The 24,130-nt window shown below is 36.9% G+C and overlaps 2 protein-coding genes across 2 annotated transcripts in view; one reads left to right on the top strand and one right to left on the bottom strand.

The window, feature by feature from the left end:
• LOC137406573 (retinal dehydrogenase 2-like) overlaps positions 1-2,185 on the top strand; it is a 105,651-nt gene extending 103,466 nt beyond the window's left edge. Inside the window, exon 13 of the mRNA XM_068093172.1 lies at positions 1,587-2,185. Within this exon, the coding sequence (XP_067949273.1) occupies positions 1,587-1,659 (73 nt within the window). The 3' untranslated portion in view covers positions 1,660-2,185. The remainder of the gene's footprint in view (positions 1-1,586) is intronic.
• A 2,895-nt stretch (positions 2,186-5,080) lies between these two features.
• LOC137406056 (flavin-containing monooxygenase 5-like) overlaps positions 5,081-24,130 on the bottom strand; it is a 75,937-nt gene continuing 56,887 nt past the window's right edge. Inside the window, exons 7-10 of the mRNA XM_068092577.1 lie at positions 13,929-14,081; positions 11,681-11,863; positions 7,296-7,414; positions 5,081-5,459 (exon numbers count right to left, since the gene is read on the bottom strand). Coding sequence (XP_067948678.1) covers positions 5,270-5,459; positions 7,296-7,414; positions 11,681-11,863; positions 13,929-14,081 — 645 coding nt within the window. The 3' untranslated portion in view covers positions 5,081-5,269. The remainder of the gene's footprint in view (positions 5,460-7,295; positions 7,415-11,680; positions 11,864-13,928; positions 14,082-24,130) is intronic.

Genomic DNA, 24,130 nt, shown 5'->3' on the forward strand with positions numbered 1-24,130 from the left:
ATCTAGGATCAAGGCCAATTCTTCTCATGCGGACAATTATAAGAAGAGTCTTGACATTCTCTCTCTGTTAGTCAGACAAAGACAGTATGATGTTTCATTTTTACATTTGTACCAGTATCGTCGTATTCAAAGTTTTGATGAATAGCTTCTGGTGGAACAGTAACCTTTTTACTACACACACAGTTCTATGCAAAAATTGTGTTATTAATTCAACATATTCAGGATTTTTATTTTGTTTTCTCAGTTCATATTAATTGTATCATTACCGAATCATCTGTCATTGTAGCAAAATTGACTTAATTTAGCTATTACTTGCTAATTATTTCTCATTTACATGTAAACCTTTTGTAGTTGTTTTATTTTTTTTACCTTCCCAAAAAAAATTTTCCTCATGATATGCAATTTAAAAGTTGTTTGACAAAGTTTGAAAACCTTTACAGTTGTTTTATTTTCTCTTAAATTATTTCAACTACACAAATACTTTTCTCATGATATGTAGTTTGAAAGTTCGAATGGCAAATGTTGTTATATGTTGAATACAAATCAATTTTCTGTCCAAATACTCTTCTATTACACGGGCAACGCCGGGTAGTACTGCTATTTTCTATCTATATTTAACAATGTTGAAAGAAATATCATTGCGCTCATTGATATGTTTGCTACAGTTTGCAGCCAAAACTAGGTTTTTATGTGCAATAGAAGAAGAGTTTGGGCATCGATCCATTGTAAGCTGTGTCAAGATAGCCACAAGGATGGTAATAAATAATATGCTATAAATCTGCAAATTTATAAGTTATATAATGATAATCGATCAAATGCTACAAATATATATATTCATGAACAAGTGACATAAGCGAACCATACTTATATTACATGCGGAAACAAAAATTAATGTTTTTAAAACAAAAATATTTGCATCGTTTGCGCGGATAGATGCGTTCTGATTGTTGCTTTCGATGGAACGAACATCCTCTAGTTGTCCAATACCTTCCACAATATCTTCTGACCTCACCTCTTCTTCTGCACTGCTAAACTAGTTGATATTAACGTCCAAACAATTTTTGGCAGAGCAAAGCTTTTGCATTTAGCACAAATGCAACGCATAAAGGTTTTGCTTGCTAAATGTAACCTTTGTACCATCGTAAATGTAAACCATTTTATATACATGTACTTCAAATTATCAAGGTCGCATTAAACAAGGAACTACTATTATCCTGAGGCAGTTATTAATTATTTCTATGGTGTTGCTTTCAGTTTTATCGAAAATAAAACGAGAAGCTTTAGAACAGGTCACCGCGAGAATTTGTTGTTATTGATGTAAATAATTCATTAATATTACAATCATGTGGGCACTTTTTTACTGATCAACTGATATCATGAGCTCGTAAAAATAAAATGTCAAACTGGCGGTTAGATGGAGGTGGCGTTCAACTAGAGAGTGGCGTTCAATTAGAGGTTTTACGGTATGTATACATAAGTAAGTGTACATACGTATGCATAGGTGTACATAAGTGCATATATGTGTACATAGGCATGATGTTTGTACACTCAAGCTTACTTTCTCAGTAGCCTTGTTATATTTGCAGAGGAGAAGATGCCATGAAAGAATATTGTGATATGAAGACAATTACCATACAGGTCATCAACAAGAACTCATAACCCTTAAATAACAGTCCGAACTTCATTCCTGTTTCTCTCAATGACAGATGAATGACTAACCTGATAGCTCGCTAACATCTCACTCTCGTAGCTTCTCTCTCACCCAGTGCTCGCTGTTCACTAACATTTACTTGTACATCTTGTCTTGTATCTTGCTGATCTTACTACTTTTTATTTCAAACTAGTGCATCATGAGATATCGTTGAGTAATCACCATATGCATAATTAATTCGTGGAGTGGCCAGGCGGCTGAGTGATTGGAGTGGTGGACTTTAAAATAGAGGGTCTGAGTTCAATTCATATGTAAGGCAATTTTTTTCTTAATGCTGTTATCGTGGCTTTGTATAGGACGGATGGACATGACTCTTATTATAGTAAAAATTCACGTATTTCTATTAGTAGAATTTTCACTTCACTTCTTACCTTCAACAACTATCGCGCAATAGCCATATTCATAAGGCGAATCATTGCCGTGATATGATCTACTCTACATTGAATATTGATAAGATAAAGGATAACATCATGATTGGTTTGGTGGCAGGTTAAAAACAAAATATTATTATTGTTGTTGTTAGTTGTTTATGAAATGGCACAATTTGCGAAGCACAATAACCGCTTACAAAAATTGTTCATGCCTCCTATCATATCATAAAAGCTACATTAGCACCTCTGCTCACAGTGCTATCGACTGTTATAGAAACGTATCAAACTGCAGGCCAATTAGACTAGTAATAGGTCACCTTCGAATAGGAATGCATTTGGGTACATAAGTATACAAGTATAATGAGTATACAGGCATATGTTGTATACTGCATAACAGATGTGACGTGGAGATACCTTGTAGGTCATCAAATCAGTTTTAAATGGGTTACGTTAGTCGATAACTGAAAAATTCACAAAATCTTCAAATTATGTGCACTTTATAAATTTCGTACCAAAAAATTTTGAAGCTTGACATCCATAATGAACACGAAGTTACCATTTATGTTGGATCATGAAGTCGCTGTAGTTATCACTCTTGTCTAAAGCAATAAAAGTCGTAAAAGCGTAAAAATCAATGATTTTCAATGTTAGAGCTGACCTCTATCTGGTAATATCACTACTTGTTAAGTTGTTCTCAGCTCAGCCTTAGGACTGAGTCATTATCGTTCTCGTGGTTAATTTACTTCAAGGGCATCTTTAGCAGGTTTAAGGCGAGCAGTTGTATCTGCTACTGAAATTAAGGCTGAATCTGGCAAATGAAGTCATTCAAGTCTAGCCAAGTATGAGCTCCTGGTGTTAAAAAACAACCTCACCGGTATTTTCGCTGACCTTATCAAGCAGGCTATATATTAATATGATATACACATGTATGTGTGTGTGTGTGTGTGATAGTTTGTTGTGTCACGCTTTGCAGGTTAAAATGAGAGATTTGAACTCGCAGCATTTAGCTGGGCACACTAATACCCAGCGGTGCTGGTATGCCAAGCTGATCACCTTCTGGCCCTTGAAAATAACTGCGCAGATGACGTTTAGTAAAGCTCAAAGGTAGACTTTCAACAAAACTGTAATCTATCTATTACAATGTTACTCTACACATGGACGACTATACACCCTTCTCAAGAGTGCATAGTCTTCCCTTGTCAGCTAACTGTGTTAGAGTTAAAATTTGACCTCGGAATGATTCCTCACAAGTGGAAATTCAAGTTCGTACTGAAAATATCAAGTCGTGCAATTTACAAGTGTGAAAACAAACATGGCAGAAAGATGAACAGAGAGAAAAGTATAACGAGACAAAGGAACCATATGGAAAAGTAAAGACGGCGGTGAAGTAAACATGTGGAAAAGTAAACATGGTGGTGAAGTGAACGCGTAGAAAAGTGAACATGGAAGTGAAGTGAACATGTGGAAAAGAAGACGTGGCGATGAAGTTAACATGGCGAAAAATTAAAACGAGGAAAAAGTAAGCATGAGTTTCCCTAGGTGTTGTTAATAGTAAACCAAAGACTCACATGAGCTGTCGATTGCGTGTGTTAAGAATGGTAACCAAACCAAAGAATAAGAAACAGTCAAGGTTTCATGAGACCGACCAGTAAAAATGAATCAGCTAGTATGTGCGTATAAAGTATCTTATTATGTCAGACCTTCAGGCACTTCAATAGCAAGCTAATCGGCAAGAAAACAGGGTACCTGGTTACATCCCTCAGCGTGTTAACTTTGCACGTTATCGTACTGTTCAACCAACAATAGCGAAATGCACTCTCCAACTACATCGCAGCTAGCCTGATCGAACAGGCATCACCAAAAGTCATTATCATTTTCGACCAGCTCAACAAGAAAAAATACTTGTAGCTATAGTTCTCCTGCAAGAGAATACTTGTAGCTATAGACCTCCTGCAAGAGAATACTTGTAGCTATAGTTCTGCAAGAGAATACTTGTAGCTATAGATCTCCTGCAAGGGAATACTTGTAGCTATAGATCTCCTGCGAGAGATTACTTGTAGCTATAGATCTCCTGCAAGAGAATACTTGTAGCTATAGATCTCCTGCAAGGGAATACTTGTAGCTGTAGATCTCCTGCAAGAGAATAGCAGCCTACTAGTCTAACTTCAACCTCTTCAAGTCTGCCTCAAACCTCGAACACATTCAGCAGTTTTGGATAAGATAGCATTTATTTACTCATGATTTTGATTGCATTGAAAATTAACCCGAGGATTTCTTCTGCCAGAGATGATATGCACTAAAAATTATAGAATGAATAATTGGCACACAGTTCTCTTTCAGTTCTCTTGCACTCGTATACAGTAAAAAGTTTCACTCGTCGAGTAGAAAGTATATTAACACTGGCAATATTTCTCCACAGACCTATCCATCATGGTGTAAGGCCATAACCTCTGCACCTCCACCAATGCGTGCACTCTCCTTAAAGTTGACACGTCTTATTGCTAATAACGTGATCGGTTTTCTGCAGCGTTAGCTTTAATCAAAATAGATTTACGATAAAACCTCACGTACACCACTACAACCACGATCAAGCATGCAGTCCAGAGCAAAAATAGCCATATGTCATTAACAGGTATTTAGACAAAGAAATATTTGAATACATCGACTTGAAGTGCGCAAATTAAAACTTAATAAAAAACAATGCAGATTTTATGTGTATCTGGATCAAAAAATAATCTAAAATTGAAAAGTTTTGTCTAGCCTGCAAAACCAGATAAGTTGTAAATTTCCCTTCCTGGCAGCAATGCTGATGCAAAGCCCGTTGTCCAGAGAGTCTCTGTTTGCACAACACCGTGCTAAAAGAGAGTCTCTGTTTGCACAACACCGTGCTAAAAGAGCGTCTCTGTTTGCACAACACCGTGCTAAAAGAGAGTCTCTGTTTGCACAACACCGTGCTAAAAGAGAGTCTCTGTTTGCACAACACCGTGCTAAAAGAGAGTCTCTGTTTGCACAACACCGTGCTAAAAGAGAGTCTCTGTTTGCACAACACCGTGCTAAAAGAGCGTCTCTGTTTGCACAACACCGTGCTAAAAGAGCGTCTCTGTTTGCACAACACCGTGCTAAAAGAGAGTCTCTGTTTGCACAACACCGTGCTAATAGCTAAAATTGCTGTGAGACAAAAAGAGAGTCAAAAGAGAACATAGCAGAGAGCCATAACTAGCTTGTATAAAATTAGTAGGAAAATTCCATTGAATGTACAGCTTAGTACAATGCTGGCAGTTGGTATTGGAACAGAAGCGACGTATTCCTTGGCCTTAGGGTTATAATAAGGTCCCTGTAGTGTCCACTGAGCCACCCCACCACTTGAAAAGAGCAGTCTAAAATGTATACAAATTGTGAAAATGACAAAAGCTAAAACACTTCTTTAAAAACATAGTAACCTCCGAAGAGGCAGCGATTGTGCCAAATGTTATCGTGAATAGCCACCAGAAACTATCAATAGACATCTATGCTGACATCCTATGCCATAGTTAGTGAATCACGTGTCTCTGATGTTTAGCAAAGGCGTAGGACAGAATGGAGAAGAGAAATCTATTTTCTATCTATATATAAAAATCCCTGTCTGTGGTCGTTCAGTCTGTCCAGCTTTAGCTATCAAAATCTAGGAATTGCAGACCTGCTTTGTGCTGGATTTGATCTTGGAAACTCCTGCCAGACAATAACTTAACCAATTAAGCTACGCGAAATGCAATGGGTTCATTAGGTGATTTGAGTCGCTTTCGCGATTAAAATTTGCATAGCAGTCTGCGTTAAGCAACGTCACCAAAGCTTGCTCACCCAGTTCTTATTAGTGAGTTTAGCAATATGGATAGTAACTTACTTAAATTAGCCATTGGCAATGTGTCAGGCTAACGGCAGGTGGCAAGCAACTACATTACTTCCCACCGTCTATAAGCTGTTTTCTATTACCCGTGCAACATGAATTCACCCGATGAACATACAAATCACAAAGGTAACTCTACAGAACTTTCTATAGAATAGTTTGATACAGTAAAACCTCACATATAAAGTTAAATTGCTCAAAGATATGCTTTGTATGGTATAACTTGACAATGAAAGCAAATATTCACATAAAAGTGCACTGAAATGTCTTACAGATACAATTACTCGGTAACAAACACTTTCAGGTGCCCATTGATTTCAGAAAAACTTATTAAGCAAGTGTGAAAAAGTTGATGCAAAAATACTAAATTTTACAGAACAATAAATTACTGAAGCAATTATCAATAAACAAGTGGCTTTTATTACACTTTCATCATAGAAGGAGGCGCGTGGAAGCGTGGGCTGGAAAATTTAAATAAAGATATCTACTCTAGATAAAGATATGTGGTGTAACTGACTCTAACTTACACTGGATAAAGAGTTAAAAAATTTGTATATATACAGTAGGTGATCGTACTGTAAATCCAGGTTTAACTCCACTAGCCAATTGACAGAATGGCTTCCATTTCTACAATGTGCAGCGGTAGTTGAGCAAACTTTATTAATTCTATAATATTTACTCTATAATATTTATTCTATAATATTTATTCTATAATATTATTTCTACTATAATAATTTCCATTATTATATTTATTGTAAGATTTTTGGCCAAAAGATTTGCTTTAAACAAACAACTACTGTACTGCAATATAGCAGGAGCACACAACTTTCCACAATTCTTGGATATACGATACTATTAGTATCAACTTCACACACAAAATATTTAAAATGTTGAAAATACTGTGCCACACCTCAGGTCTCGCTCACCTCAGGTCTCGCTCACCTCAGGTCTCGCTCACCTCAGGTCTCGCTCACCTCAGGTCTCGCTCACCTCAGGTCTCGCTCACCTCAGGTCTCTCTCACCTCAGGTCTCGCTCACCTCAGGTCTCGCTCACCTCAGGTCTCGCTCACCTCAGGTCTCGCTCACCTCAGGTCTCGCTCACCTCAGGTCTCGCTCACCTCAGGTCTCGCTCACCTCAGGTCTCGCTCACCTCAGGTCTCGCTCACCTCAGGTCTCGCTCACTTCAGGTCTCGCTCACCTCAGGTCTCGCTCACCTCAGGTCTCGCTACAGTTAGACCTACTTCAACTTTATTTAGACTCTCACCTGCTATTAAAATATGCATTTTGGTCAACATGTCAAATGTGTAGAAAATAGCAGTCTCCTACATACCTTGGATTTTTAAGTACACTTGGTTTGGCACCAAAGTAGGAGGCAATTTCATCACAGTAGGGAATTACCTTCCTCTGAATCGTGTGCCGAGTAGACTTCTTATATTGAAACTGCTTTCTCTAGAAAGGCAAGAGGGAGCAGGTTCAGTGGAATATAGCGGTGCATGGACAAACAGTGCCATTGTATGCAGCTCATCGAATTTGAAAGCGCTTGGAAAGGTGTGTTCTATTTCATCAATTAGTAAAAATATGACATTAGGCAAAAACAAATATACATGTAGGTACAATATTGATTGAATGAATAGAAACACGAGAGCCTAATTCCTACATATTAAGGTATGAGGCTTGCATGCGCAGTAGCCCCTCAGCTAGTCAAGGCGCTGGGCCTACAGAAGTTGCCATATTTTATTAAAACTCAAATAGTATGTCAGTCTTGATTAGTGTGGGCTTAACAAGTCACTGATGACATTCTTTTTAAAACTACTAAATGCTCAAAATTTTCTTAAGTCTATTGGAAGAGTGTTCCATTGTAATGGAACTCTTTATTCAATTGTATTTTGACTGGAAGAAGTATAAAATATTGGTAATGGTAGTTTGGCTTACAAAAATCTAGTATTATAGTAAGAATCCTTTTTTACTCTATAATCATCTCAATAAAAGTTTGAATTTCGCCATCAAGAGAGTTTTGTAATGCTAAAGTTTATCAACACAGCAAGCCGAACAAAGAGATATTGATATAGAATCAGTCATAGCTTATCAAAGATTATGTGCATTAAACACGATTGAGATACATATTAGTATTCTTTTTAAACAACAAAATGGAGCATTTCCCAATAACTCGAGAGAATAACTAATTTTAGAATTAGTGTGTTGTATATTAGTCTCATGACAATCCTGGGTAAAAATTTGGAACATTTACTCAACAGACTCGACATAGATCTTATCCGCTCAATTAGCTTAATAATGTGTGCATCCCATACTAGGTATCTGTACATCCCATACTAGGTATATGTAAATCCCATACTAGGTATCTGTACATCCCATACTAGGTATATGTAAATGCCATACTAGGTATCTGTACATCCCATACTAGGTATCTGTACATCCCATACTAGGTATCTGTAAATCCCATACTAAGTATCTGTACATCCCATACTAGGTATCTGTACATTTCATACTAGGTATCTGTACATCCCATACTAGGTATCTGTACATTCCATACTAGGTATCTGTACATCCCATACTAGGTATATGTAAATCCCATGCTAGGTATCTGTACATCCCATACTAGGTATCTGTAAATCTCATACTAGGTATATGTAAATCCCATACTAGGTATCTGTACATCCCATACTAGGTATCTGTACATCCCATACTAGGTATCTGTACATCCCATACTAGGTATATGTAAATCCCATACTAGGTATCTGTGCATCCCATACAAGGTATCTGTATATTCCGTACTAGGTATCTGTACATCTCATACTAGGTATCTGTACATCCCATACTAGGTATCTGTACATCCCATACTAGGTATCTGTACATTCCATACTACATATCTGTACATCCCATACTAGGTATCTGTACATCCCATACTAGGTATCTGTACAAATGAATTCCTAGGAATTTGATCAAAGCTCCTGAAGCTCTAAATCGAAATATTTTATTGGTTTTTCTAATTTAATTATGTTTTGATCACTTTTCATTAGATTGTACAGTATAAGTACAGTACAATATTAGAATGTACAGTATAAGTACAGTACAATATTAGAATGTACAGTATAAGTACAGTACAATATTAGAATGTACATTATAAGTACAGTACAATATTAGAATGTACAGTATAAGTACAGTACAATATTAGAATGTACAGTATAAGTACAGTACAATATTAGAATGTACAGTATAAGTACAGTACAATATTAGAATGTACAGTATAAGTACAGTACAATATTAGAATGTACAGTATAAGTACAGTACAATATTGCTTTGATCATAGTTACAGTTAGTTTGTTTGCTTTACATCAATGTTCAATTATTTTTAGTTCGTCATTAACTATATCTACATGTATGTTATTATTTAAATTGCTAAAACTCGAAAAATAAATTTGTATTGTCAGCATATAGAATATGTTTCCAATGATAAGTAGATAGGATAATGTCATTAATATAAATCCCAAATGAAGTTGGACTCGGGATAGAACCGTGAAGAGTGCCACAATTTATACTTGGTAATTTAGACTTGTTTTATATAAATGTTACCTGCTTTCTATATTCTGAGTAGATTTTATCCAGGGCATAGAAGATGATGAAGAGTGCATTGGCTATAATTTGTGAATGAGTATCTAGTGGTAAATAGTGTTAAATGCCTTACTAAAATCAAGAAATATCCCTAGTACTGCTCTGCGATGGTTCATTGCGAATAAAACTTTATTTGTAAGCTCCGTTAATGCTTGGCTAGTGCTTCGATCTTTTCTGAAATCAAATTGTTGCGATGTAAGAATGTTGTTATTTTCTAAGTATTCGGATATTTGCATACAAGCAACTTTCTCAAAAACTTTAATAAAAACTGGCAATATAGAGATTGGTCGATACTTCCATGAAAGCTTTGATGAACATTTTTAAAAGAATGTGTAACTTTTGCTATTTGAAGGCTATAAGGGAACCTATTTAATTGTAAGTTAGTATTTACAAAATGAGTTGAAAGGATAAGTCAAAGCGGGTACTGCAATTGTTCTCTAGCTTTGCTGGAATTGAATCTAAGCTTGTAGCTTTATTTGCATTCAGCTTTTTCAACAAACATTCAACATAATCATAACATAAGTTTCATCAACACTGAAGAACTCAAAATGCAGGCCTGCTGGTAATCCATCGTTTTTTTTGACATCATCAAGTCGTTTGCACATGCGCTCGTTAACAAAAAAGCTGCCATATTTGTAGAAAATGATCGTTTTTCTTTTATTTAGTGGTACTTTTTGGTGTTGTTTTGATACTATAATAAATAAATTGGAAAAAAGGATCGTTTTCAAAAATTCACTGCAAAAGCTTCGTGTTTTTAATGATAAAATTGTCTATAACGATGGCCCATAACGATAAAATGACGTCACGAAAAAACATAGGATTGATAAATATCTCCTATGTTGTTCTGCAGTTGACTTGAATTGATGCTTAAGCTAATGCAGCTCCTATGGATGTAAAATACAGATTAAAACGAATGGCTATTTCTGTGTTATGAATTTCTGTATCGTATTGTATAATTGATTTTACAGAGCCACTACAGACTATATAGATAAGAGATTTTTAAAGATAAGAGGTAAGAGGTATTTAAAGGTTGACTTGCAACAAAATTCACATTACGGTTATTTGGTATCAAAAGATTCACCATGTCTTACTCTGCTGTGTTGTAGGTGCAAAATATGTGGAAATGTGATTACAAGCTCTTGAAAGCTAAAAACGAACAGTTAATCGCAGCCACAAAGACCGCCGTAGTTTGGATTCGCTTTCCAAAACGGCTCAAATATGACGTAGTTGTTACAGGATGGTTTCTGTTTACACTCTCATGCAACCTCATTCGTCGAAATACTTTCACAAATATACTCCACACATTCAATAAAACCATGTCTATTGTTCTTACGCATCTGTTTTATCGTCATTGTAATGCTGTCGCTTTTAGCACTGATATCTTATAACTTACCATAAAAAATCGTGATCAAAATAATCGAAAAATGCTGCAGAAATTATTTGTGAAATATGGGTCACATGATCAAATTACGACTTGACGATTGAATAATGCCGAAAGAAAACTGTAAAGTAGCGAGCATCTATATTTGCTACGGGGTCTTCGGTAAAACCCGAAGTGTTTGTCATAAACTAGTGCTACGATAAGTTGTACATTAAGCTTTTTATTGGCCTTTCAAATCACGTGAGCACAGCACGTGACAAGACAATAACCAAACTATCATGAGTACGTCACAAAAATAAATAGGTTCCAATCTACGGCGGCTTTTCGTTTTTGAGCTTTTAAGAGCTGGTAATCACATTTCCACGTATTTGACACCTACAACACAACAGAGTAAGACATGGTGAATCTTTTGATACCAAATAACTGTAATGTGAATTTTGTTGCAAGTCAACCTTTAAAGAGGACTGTCACAGCTGTCTTGGGTGAGGTTATATGCGGAGATACACAGTGATAAACTCTTACATATTGCTTACATATTGCTTACATAATGCTTACATATTGCATCATAGGTCAATAGGTCACACACAGGTCAATAGGTCATAAAATAATTACATCTTTATAAATATAGACTGAGCAAAGCAAACTATTTGTCTTTCAAATGCATTTCAGTGCCAGAACATGGCAAGTTTTAACAACCTACGTACCTTATCCTTTAAAATCCTCTCTTTCATGTCATTCTTGCTGGGAAGGCAGCACTTGCCCTTAATCAGCATACCGAGCCACTGCGCTTGTATTTCTGACATAGAGGCAAGGCTGCCTATAGGTTGAATGTAGCCTATCAGAGCCAGTGACTTGCCATATTCTGGACTGAAGACTGTATGAAAAAGCTACAACAAAAGCTTCCATTTGAATTTCATGTGTTAAACCACCACCTCAGATACAGATCTGTGTTAAACTATCACCTCAGATACAGATCTTTGTTAAACCATCACCTTAAATACAGACCTGTGTTAAACTCTCACCTGAGATACAGACCTGTGTTAAACTCTCACCTCAGATACAGACCTGTGTTAAACTCTCACCTCAGATACAGACCTGTGTTAAACCATCACCTCAGATACAGACCTGTGTTAAACCATCACCTCAGATACAGACCTGTGTTAAACTCTCACCTCAGATACAGACCTGTGTTAAACCATCACCTTAAATACAGACCTGTGTTAAACTCTCACCTCAGATACAGACCAGTGTTAAACCATCACCTCTGATACAGACCTGTGTTAAACTCTCACCTCAGATACAGACCTGTGTTAAACCATCACCTTAAATACAGACCTGTGTTAAACTCTCACCTCAGATACAGACCAGTGTTAAACCATCACCTCTGATACAGACCAGTGTTAAACTATCACCTCAGATACAGACCTGTGTTAAACAATCACCTCAGACACAGACCTGTGTTAAACTATCACCTTAAATACAGACCTGTGTTAAACTCTCACCTCAGATACAGACCAGTGTTAAACCATCACCTCTGATACAGACCTGTGTTAAACTCTCACCTCAGATACAGACCTGTGTTAAACTCTCACCTCAGATACAGACCTGTGTTAAACCATCACCTCAGATACAGACCAGTGTTAAACTATCACCTCAGACACAGACCTGTGTTAAACCATCACCTCAGATACAGACCTGTGTTAAACCCTCACCTCAGATACAGACCAGTGTTAAACTATCACCTCAGACACAGACCTGTGTTAAACCATCACCTCAGATACAGACCTGTGTTAAACTCTCACCTCAGATACAGACCTGTGTTAAACTATCACCTCAGATACGTCTAACAAGTGTACAATAATCAAACATAAGAAGCACTTGCGTGTTACACTCACATGTTACACTCAAATGTTACACTTTCATGTTACACTCACATGTTACACTTTAATGTTACACTCACATGTTACACTCAAATTTTACACTCAAATATTACACTCTCATGTTACACTGACATGTTACACTTTAATGTTACACTCCCATGTTGCACTCTCATGTTACACTCACATGTTACACCCTCAAGTTACACTCTTATGTAACACTCACATGTTACACTCACAAGTTGCCCTCTCATGTTACACTAACATGTTACACTCTCTTGTTACACTCTCATGTTACACTCTCATGTTACACTCTCATGTTACACTCTCACGTTAATTTTATGCTAACCTGCTCTCTATCTGAGATTTAGCAGTGTAAAATGCAACGCGTACCAATCGACTAATGAAATAGAAGTTGCTTATACAATATGATGGTACTGGACATGTTTACCTATCGCGATTGGCCTACCTTATTGGTCAATTTTTGATAACCTTTAGCTCTTGGTTTAGTCGGATTGGCTAGTACAAATTTACCTTCAAGTCATTGTCCAGTGAATATTTTCCTTGAACACATTGTTTGGTTTCTGTTTACCTTTAAGACTGGTTCATACAATATCGCTCTATGTCAGTGCCGATCACACAATACTTCAGCGATAGTCTGTGTTATCAATGTTCATACTATTACAAAAACATCCACCCTTACATCAGCAGTCATAGTCCATGGCAGAGTAGCAGTCATAGTCCGTGGCAGAGTATTCTTATTATACAATGTGAAGTAATACTAGTTCTGCAACTATCATGAATGATAAAATAGATCAAACAATCCATGACAGCCAATCACTATCGCTGGAGTGGTGCACGTCGCACAAGCTGTCGTCGATATTTGGCGAACTATCGTGAAAATTTATCCGCCACAACTTTCTTCGACATACCCGCATTGCTCTGACGATGGCATCAGTTTACGGTGCACATAATCGACAAATAATCGTCGAAAGGACAATGCCAACATATGGCGATATATGTAGTGTGAAGCAGCTGTCTGTTATCTTCCACTCATTGACTAGTGTATGCCTACCTTCAGCTCATTTGTATCCTCATTTACAACCTTGTTTTTGACCTCTTCCTCAAAGAAAGGGAGGTGTATGGTATAGCCAGTACACTTGATAATGGCTTTGACGTCACTGGCTATTGACCCATCGTCAAACTCCACATAATCCTTTCCTAGCGCCTATACAAGAGACCAATCTGTGCATGCGTGTTGGGGTTAAGCCCAGTAAACTTTAGAACAGAAAAAAACAATACGGTAGGCCAAGAAATAAGAGTGAGTGAAGGGTACTACAGCATGTAGGTAGAAAATAGCTACAAGCCTTTCCTCATTAATGTTACAAAAATATGAAATTGACGAACACTTTTGGTAAGAAAAACAGTGCATAAATTATTCAGTATATTCAGTAGTGCAGAACTGACTTTAATAGTTATAGTGACAGTTATAGTGACAGTTATAGTGATAGTTATGGTGACAGTTATAATGATAGTTATGGTGATAGTCATAGTGATAGTTATAGTGAGTTATAGTGACAGTTATACAGACAGTGATGGTGACAGTTATGATGGCAGCTATAGAGACAGTTATGGTGGCAGCTAGTGATAGGTATAGCGCCAGTTATAGTGACTATTATAGTGATAGTTATAGTTAGAGTGATAGTTACAGTGACAGTTATGGTGGCAGTTACAGTGATAGTTATAGTTACAGTTACAGTGACAGTTATAATTACAGTGACAGTTATAGTGATAGTGACAGTTATAGTGATAGCTATGGTGACAGTAACATCATATTTTAACATAGTTTACTGAACTAACCAAAATGCATATAAGAAGCAGCATTGTAGAAATCATTAAGAGAATCTGGTGAACAGATTAAAATATTCCTACTATGTCACACAGATGCAGATATTTATGGTTTAGCAGTATGTGCTGGCTCACATTGTCTCTAATGAGATATTAGTAGTATGTGCTGGCTCACATTGTCTCTAATGAAATATTAGTAGTATGTGCTGGCTCACATTGTCTCTAATGAGATATTAGTAGCATGTGCTGGCTCACATTGTCTCTAAGCAGATATTAGCAGTATGTGCTGGCTCACATTGTTTCTAATGAGATATTAGTAGTACGTGCTGGCTCACATTGTCTCTAATGAGATATTAGTAGCATGTGCTGGCTCACATTGTCTCTAAGCAGATATTAGCAGTATGTGCTGGCTCACATTGTTTCTAATGAGATATTAGTAGTATGTGCTGGCTCACATTGTCTCTAATGAGATATTAGTAGTATGTGCTGGCTCACATTGTCTCTAATGAGATATTAGTAGTATGTGCTGGCTCACATTGTTTCTAATGAAATATTAGTAGTATGTGCTGGCTCACATTGTCTCTAATGAGATATTAGTAGCATGTGCTGGCTCACATTGCCTCTAATGAGATATTAGTAGTATGTGCTGGCTCACATTGTCTCTAATGAGATATTAGTAGTATGTGCTGGCTCACATTGTTTCTAATGAGATATTAGTAGTATGTGCTGGCTCACATTGTCTCTAATGAGATATTAGTAGTATGTGCTGGCTCACATTGTCTCTAATGAGATATTAGTAGTATGTGCTGGCTCACATTGTCTCTAATGAGATATTAGTAGTATGTGCTGGCTCACATTGTCTCTAATGATATATTAGTAGTATGTGCTGACTCACATTGTCTCTAATGAGATATTAGTAGTATGTGCTGGCTCACATTGTCTCTAATGAGATATTAGTAGCATGTGCTGGCTCACATTGTCTCTAATGAGATATTAGTAGTATGTGCTGGCTCACATTGTCTCTAATGAGATATTAGTAGTATGTGCTGGCTCACATTGTCTCTAATGAGATATTAGTAGTATGTGCTGGCTCACATTGTCTCTAATGAGATATTAGTAGTATGTGCTGGCTCACATTGTCTCTAATGAGATATTAGTAACATGTGCTGGCTCACATTGTCTCTAATGAGATATTAGTAGTATGTGCTGGCTCACGTTGTCTCTAATGAGATATTAGCAGTATGTGCTGGCTCACATTGTCTCTAATGAGATATTAGTAGTATGTGCTGGCTCACATTGTCTCTAATGAGATATTAGTAGTATGTGCTGGCTCACATTGTCTCTAATGAGATATTAGTAGTATGTGCTGGCTCACATTGTCTCTAATGAGATATTAGTAGTATGTGCTGGCTCACATTGTCTCTAATGAGATATTAGTAGTATGTGCTGGCTCACATTGTCTCTAATGAGATATTAGTAGTATGTGCTGGCTCACATTGTCTCTAATGAGATATTAGTAACATGTGCTGGCTCACATTGTCTCTAATGAGATATTAGTAGTATGTGCTGGCTCACGTTGTCTCTAATGAGATATTAGCAGTATGTGCTGGCTCACATTGTCTCTAATGAGATATTAGTAGTATGTGCTGGCTCACATTGTCTCTAATGAGATATTAGTAGTATGTGCTGGCTCACATTGTCTCTAATGAGATATTAGTAACATGTGCTGGCTCACATTGTCTCTAATGAGATATTAGTAGTATGTGCTGGCTCACATTGTCTCTAATGAGATATTAGTAGCATGTGCTGGCTCACATTGTCTCTAAGCAGATATTAGTAGCATGTGCTGACTCACATTGTCTCTAATGAGATATTAGTAGTATGTGCTGGCTCACATTGTCTCTAATGAGATATTAGTAGCATGTGCTGGCTCACATTGTCTCTAATGAGATATTAGTAGTATGTGCTGGCTCACATTGTCTCTAATGAGATATTAGTAGCATGTGCTGGCTCACATTGTCTCTAATGAGATATTAGTAGTATGTGCTGGCTCACATTGTCTCTAATGAGATATTAGTAGTATGTGCTGGCTCACATTGTCTCTAATGAGATATTAGTAGTATGTGCTGGCTCACATTGTCTCTAATGAGATATTAGTAGTATGTGCTGGCTCACATTGTCTCTAATGAGATATTAGTAGCATGTGCTGGCTCACATTGTCTCTAATGAGATATTAGTAGTATGTGCTGGCTCACATTGTCTCTAATGAGATATTAGTAGTATGTGCTGGCTCACATTGTCTCTAATGAGATATTAGTAGTATGTGCTGGCTCACATTGTTTCTAATGAGATATTAGTAGTATGTGCTGGCTCACATTGTCTCTAATGAAATATTAGTAGTATGTGCTGGCTAACATTGTCTCTAATGAGATATTAGTAGTATGTGCTGGCTAACATTGTCTCTAATGAGATATTAGTAGTATGTGCTGGCTCACATTGTCTCTAATGAGATATTAGTAGTATGTGCTGGCTCACATTGTCTCTAATGAGATATTAGTAGTATGTGCTGGCTCACATTGTCTCTAATGAGATATTAGTAGTATGTGCTGGCTCACATTGTCTCTAATGAGATATTAGTAGTATGTGCTGGCTCACATTGTCTCTAATGAAATATTAGTAGTATGTGCTGGCTCACATTGTCTCTAATGAGATATTAGTAGTATGTGCTGGCTCACATTGTCTCTAATGAGATATTAGTAGTATGTGCTGGCTCACATTGTCTCTAATGATATATTAGTAGTATGTGCTGGCTCACATTGTCTCTAATGAGATATTAGTAGTATGTGCTGGCTCACATTGTCTCTAATGAGATATTAGTAGTATGTGCTGGCTCACATTGTCTCTAATGAGATATTAGTAGTATGTGCTGGCTCACATTGTCTCTAATGAGATATTAGTAGTATGTGCTGGCTCACATTGTCTCTAATGAGATATTAGTAGTATGTGCTGACTCACATTGTCTCTAATGAGATATTAGTAGCATGTGCTGGCTCACATTGTCTCTAATGAGATATTAGTAGTATGTGCTGGCTCACATTGTCTCTAATGAGATATTAGTAGTATGTGCTGGCTCACATTGTCTCTAATGAGATATTAGTAGTATGTGCTGGCTCACATTGTCTCTAATGAGATATTAGTAGTATGTGCTGGCTCACATTGTCTCTAATGAGATATTAGTAGTATGTGCTGGCTCACATTGTCTCTAATGAGATATTAGTAGTATGTGCTGGCTCACATTGTTTCTAATGAGATATTAGTAGTATGTGCTGGCTCACATTGTCTCTAATGAGATATTAGTAGTATGTGCTGGCTCACATTGTCTCTAATGAGATATTAGCAGTATGTGCTGGCTCACATTGTCTCTAATGATATATTAGTAGTATGTGCTGGCTCACATTGTCTCTAATGAGATATTAGTAGTATGTGCTGGCTCACATTGTTTCTAATGAGATATTAGTAGTATGTGCTGGCTCACATTGTCTCTAATGAGATATTAGTAGTATGTGCTGGCTCACATTGTCTCTAATGAGATATTAGTGGCATGTGCTGGCTAACATTGTCCCTAATGATATATTAGTAGTATGTGCTGGCTAACATTGTCTCTAATGAGATATTAGCAGTATGTGCTGGCTCACATTGTCTCTAATGATATATTAGTAGTATGTGCTGGCTCACATTGTCTCTAATGAGATATTAGTAGTATGTGCTGGCTCACATTGTTTCTAATGAGATATTAGTAGTATGTGCTGGCTCACATTGTCTCTAATGAGATATTAGTAGTATGTGCTGGCTCACATTGTCTCTAATGAGATATTAGTGGCATGTGCTGGCTAACATTGTCCCTAATGATATATTAGTAGTATGTGCTGGCTCACATTGTCTCTAATGAGATATTAGTAGTATGTGCTGGCTCACATTGTCTCTAATGAGATATTAGTAGTATGTGCTGGCTCACATTGTTTCTAATGATATATTAGTAGTATGTGCTGGCTCACATTGTCTCTAATGAGATATTAGTAGTATGTGCTGGCTCACATTGTCTCTAATGAGATATTAGTAGTATGTGCTGGCTCACATTGTCTCTAATGAGATATTAGTAGTATGTGCTGGCTCACATTGTCTCTAATGAGATATTAGTAGTATGTGCTGGCTCACATTGTTTCTAATGATATATTAGTAGTATGTGCTGGCTCACATTGTCTCTAATGAGATATTAGTAGTATGTGCTGGCTCACATTGTCTCTAATGAGATATTAGTAGTATGTGCTGGCTCACATTGTCTCTAATGAGATATTAGTAGTATGTGCTGGCTCACATTGTCTCTAATGAGATATTAGTAGTATGTGCTGGCTCACATTGTTTCTAATGAGATATTAGTAGTATGTGCTGGCTCACATTGTCTCTAATGAGATATTAGTAGCATGCGCTGGCTCACATTGTCTCTAATGAGATATTAGTAGTATGTGCTGGCTCACATTGTCTCTAATGAGATATTAGTAGTATGTGCTGGCTCACATTGTCTCTAAGCAGATATTAGTAGTATGTGCTGGCTCACATTGTCTCTAATGAGATATTAGTAGCATGCGCTGGCTCACATTGTCTCTAATGAGATATTAGTAGTATGTGCTGGCTCACATTGTCTCTAATGAGATATTAGTAGTATGTGCTGGCTAACATTGTCTCTAATGAGATATTAGTGGTATGTGCTGGCTCACATTGTCTCTAATGAGATATTAGTAGTATGTGCTGGCTCACATTGTCTCTAATGAGATATTAGTAGTATGTGCTGGCTCACATTGTTTCTAATGAGATATTAGTAGTGTGCTGGCTCACATTGTCTCTAAGCAGATATTAGTAGTATGTGCTGGCTCACATTGTCTCTAATGATATATTAGTAGTATGTGCTGGCTCACATTGTCTCTAATGAAATATTAGTGGCATGTGCTGGCTCACATTGTCTCTAATGAAATATTAGTAGCATGCGCTGGCTCACATTGTCTCTAATGAGATATTAGTAGTATGTGCTGGCTCACATTGTCTCTAATGAGATATTAGCAGTATGTGCTGGCTCACATTGTCTCTAATGAGATATTAGTAGTATGTGCTGGCTCACATTGTCTCTAATGAGATATTAGTAGTATGTGCTGGCTCACATTGTCTCTAATGAGATATTAGTAGTATGTGCTGGCTCACATTGTCTCTAATGAGATATTAGTAGTATGTGCTGGCTCACATTGTCTCTAATGAGATATTAGTAGTATGTGCTGGCTCACATTGTCTCTAATGAGATATTAGTAGTATGTGCTGACTCACATTGTCTCTAATGAGATATTAGTAGTATGTGCTGGCTCACATTGTCTCTAATGAGATATTAGTAGTATGTGCTGGCTCACATTGTCTCTAATGATATATTAGTAGTATGTGCTGGCTCACATTGTCTCTAATGAGATATTAATAGTATGTGCTGGCTCACATTGTTTCTAATGAGATATTAGTGGTATGTGCTGGCTCACATTGTCTCTAATGAGATATTAGTAGTATGTGCTGGCTCACATTGTCTCTAATGAGATATTAGTAGTATGTGCTGGCTCACATTGTCTCTAATGAGATATCAGTAGCATGTGCTGGCTCACATTGTCTCTAATGAGATATTAGTAGTATGTGCTGGCTCACATTGTCTCTAATGAGATATTAGTAGTATGTGCTGGCTCACATTGTCTCTAATGATATATTAGTAGTATGTGCTGACTCACATTGTCTCTAATGAGATATTAGTAGTATGTGCTGGCTCACATTGTCTCTAATGAGATGTTAGTAGTATGTGCTGGCTCACATTGTCTCTAATGAGATATTAGTAGCATGTGCTGGCTCACATTGTCTCTAAGCAGATATTAGTAGTATGTGCTGACTCACATTGTCTCTAATGATATATTAGTAGTATGTGCTGGCTCACATTGTCTCTAATGAAATATTAGTAGTATGTGCTGGCTCACATTGTCTCTAATGAGATATTAGTAGTATGTGCTGACTCACATTGTCTCTAATGAGATATTAGTAGTATGTGCTGGCTCACATTGTCTCTAATGATATATTAGTAGTATGTGCTGGCTCACATTGTCTCTAATGAGATATTAGTAGTATGTGCTGGCTAACATTGTCTCTAATGATATATTAGTAGTATGTGCTGGCTCACATTGTCTCTAATGAGATATTAGTAGTATGTGCTGGCTCACATTGTCTCTAATGAGATATTAGTAGCATGTGCTGGCTCACATTGTCTCTAATGAGATATTAGTAGTATGTGCTGGCTCACATTGTCTCTAATGAGATATTAGTAGTATGTGCTGGCTCACATTGTCTCTAATGATATATTAGTAGTATGTGCTGGCTCACATTGTCTCTAATGATATATTAGTAGTATATGCTGGCTCACATTGTTTCTAATGAGATATTAGTAGTGTGCTGGCTCACATTGTCTCTAATGAGATATTAGTAGTATGTGCTGGCTCACATTGTCTCTAATGAGATATTAGTAGTATGTGCTGGCTCACATTGTCTCTAATGATATATTAGTAGTATGTGCTGGCTCACATTGTCTCTAATGAGATATTAGTAGTATGTGCTGGCTCACATTGTTTCTAATGAAATATTAGTAGTATGTGCTGGCTCACATTGTCTCTAATGAGATATTAGTAGCATGTGCTGGCTCACATTGTCTCTAATGAGATATTAGTAGTATGTGCTGGCTCACATTGTCTCTAATGATATATTAGTAGTATGTGCTGGCTCACATTGTCTCTAATGAGATATTAGTAGCATGTGCTGGCTCACATTGTTTCTAATGAGATATTAGTGGTATGTGCTGGCTCACATTGTCTCTAATGAGATATTAGTAGTATGTGCTGGCTCACATTGTCTCTAATGAGATATTAGTAGCATGTGCTGGCTCACATTGTCTCTAATGAGATATTAGTAGTATGTGCTGGCTCACATTGTTTCTAATGAGATATTAGTGGTATGTGCTGGCTCACATTGTCTCTAATGAGATATTAGTAGTATGTGCTGGCTCACATTGTCTCTAATGAGATATTAGTAGTATGTGCTGGCTCACATTGTCTCTAATGAGATATCAGTAGCATGTGCTGGCTCACATTGTCTCTAATGAGATATTAGTAGTATGTGCTGGCTCACATTGTTTCTAATGAGATATTAGTAGTATGTGCTGGCTCACATTGTCTCTAATGAGATATTAGTAGCATGTGCTGGCTCACATTGTCTCTAAGCAGATATTAGTAGTATGTGCTGGCTCACATTGTCTCTAATGAGATATTAGTAGTATGTGCTGGCTCACATTGTTTCTAAGCAGATATTAGTAGTATGTGCTGGCTCACATTGTCTCTAATGAGATATTAGTAGTATGTGCTGGCTCACATTGTCTCTAATGAAATATTAGTAGCATGTGCTGGCTCACATTGTTTCTAATGATATATTAGTAGTATGTGCTGGCTCACATTGTCTCTAATGATATATTAGTAGTATGTGCTGGCTCACATTGTCTCTAATGAAATATTAGTAGTATGTGCTGGCTCACATTGTCTCTAATGAGATATTAGTAGTATGTGCTGGCTCATATTGTCTCTAATGAGATATTAGTAGTATGTGCTGGCTCACATTGTCTCTAATGAGATATTAGTAGTATGTGCTGGCTCACATTGTCTCTAATGAGATATTAGTAGTATGTGCTGGCTCACATTGTCTCTAATGAGATATTAGTAGCATGTGCTGGCTCACATTGTCTCTAATGAAATATTAGTAGTATGTGCTGGCTCACATTGTCTCTAATGATATATTAGTAGTATGTGCTGGCTCACATTGTCTCTAATGAAATATTAGTAGTATGTGCTGGCTCACATTGTCTCTAATGAGATATTAGTAGTATGTGCTGGCTCACATTGTCTCTAATGAAATATTAGTAGCATGTGCTGGCTCACATTGTTTCTAATGAGATATTAGTAGTATGTGCTGGCTCACATTGTCTCTAATGAGATATTAGTAGCATGTGCTGGCTCACATTGTCTCTAAGCAGATATTAGTAGTATGTGCTGGCTCACATTGTCTCTAATGAGATATTAGTAGTATGTGCTGGCTCACATTGTCTCTAATGAGATATTAGTAGTATGTGCTGGCTCACATTGTTTCTAATGAGATATTAGCAGTATGTGCTGGCTCACATTGTCTCTAATGAAATATTAGTAGTATGTGCTGGCTCACATTGTCTCTAATGAGATATTAGTAGTATGTGCTGGCTCACATTGTCTCTAATGAGATATTAGTAGTATGTGCTGGCTCACATTGTTTCTAATGAGATATTAGTAGTATGTGCTGGCTCACATTGTCTCTAATGAGATATTAGTAGTATGTGCTGGCTCACATTGTTTCTAATGAGATATTAGTAGTGTGCTGGCTCACATTGTCTCTAAGCAGATATTAGTAGTATGTGCTGGCTCACATTGTCTCTAATGATATATTAGTAGTATGTGCTGGCTCACATTGTCTCTAATGAGATATTAGTAGTATGTGCTGACTCACATTGTCTCTAATGAGATATTAGTAGTATGTGCTGGCTCACATTGTCTCTAATGAGATATTAGTAGTATGTGCTGGCTCACATTGTCTCTAATGATATATTAGTAGTATGTGCTGGCTCACATTGTCTCTAATGATATATTAGTAGTATATGCTGGCTCACATTGTTTCTAATGAGATATTAGTAGTGTGCTGGCTCACATTGTCTCTAATGAGATATTAGTAGTATGTGCTGGCTCACATTGTCTCTAATGAGATATTAGTAGTATGTGCTGGCTCACATTGTCTCTAATGATATATTAGTAGTATGTGCTGGCTCACATTGTCTCTAATGAGATATTAGTAGTATGTGCTGGCTCACATTGTTTCTAATGAAATATTAGTAGTATGTGCTGGCTCACATTGTCTCTAATGAGATATTAGTAGCATGTGCTGGCTCACATTGTCTCTAATGAGATATTAGTAGTATGTGCTGGCTCACATTGTCTCTAATGATATATTAGTAGTATGTGCTGGCTCACATTGTCTCTAATGAGATATTAGTAGCATGTGCTGGCTCACATTGTTTCTAATGAGATATTAGTGGTATGTGCTGGCTCACATTGTCTCTAATGAGATATTAGTAGTATGTGCTGGCTCACATTGTCTCTAATGAGATATTAGTAGCATGTGCTGGCTCACATTGTCTCTAATGAGATATTAGTAGTATGTGCTGGCTCACATTGTTTCTAATGAGATATTAGTGGTATGTGCTGGCTCACATTGTCTCTAATGAGATATTAG

Source organism: Watersipora subatra, chromosome 10 (genome assembly GCF_963576615.1).
Source record: "Watersipora subatra chromosome 10, tzWatSuba1.1, whole genome shotgun sequence".
In the NCBI taxonomy this organism is placed as follows: domain Eukaryota; kingdom Metazoa; phylum Bryozoa; class Gymnolaemata; order Cheilostomatida; family Watersiporidae; genus Watersipora; species Watersipora subatra.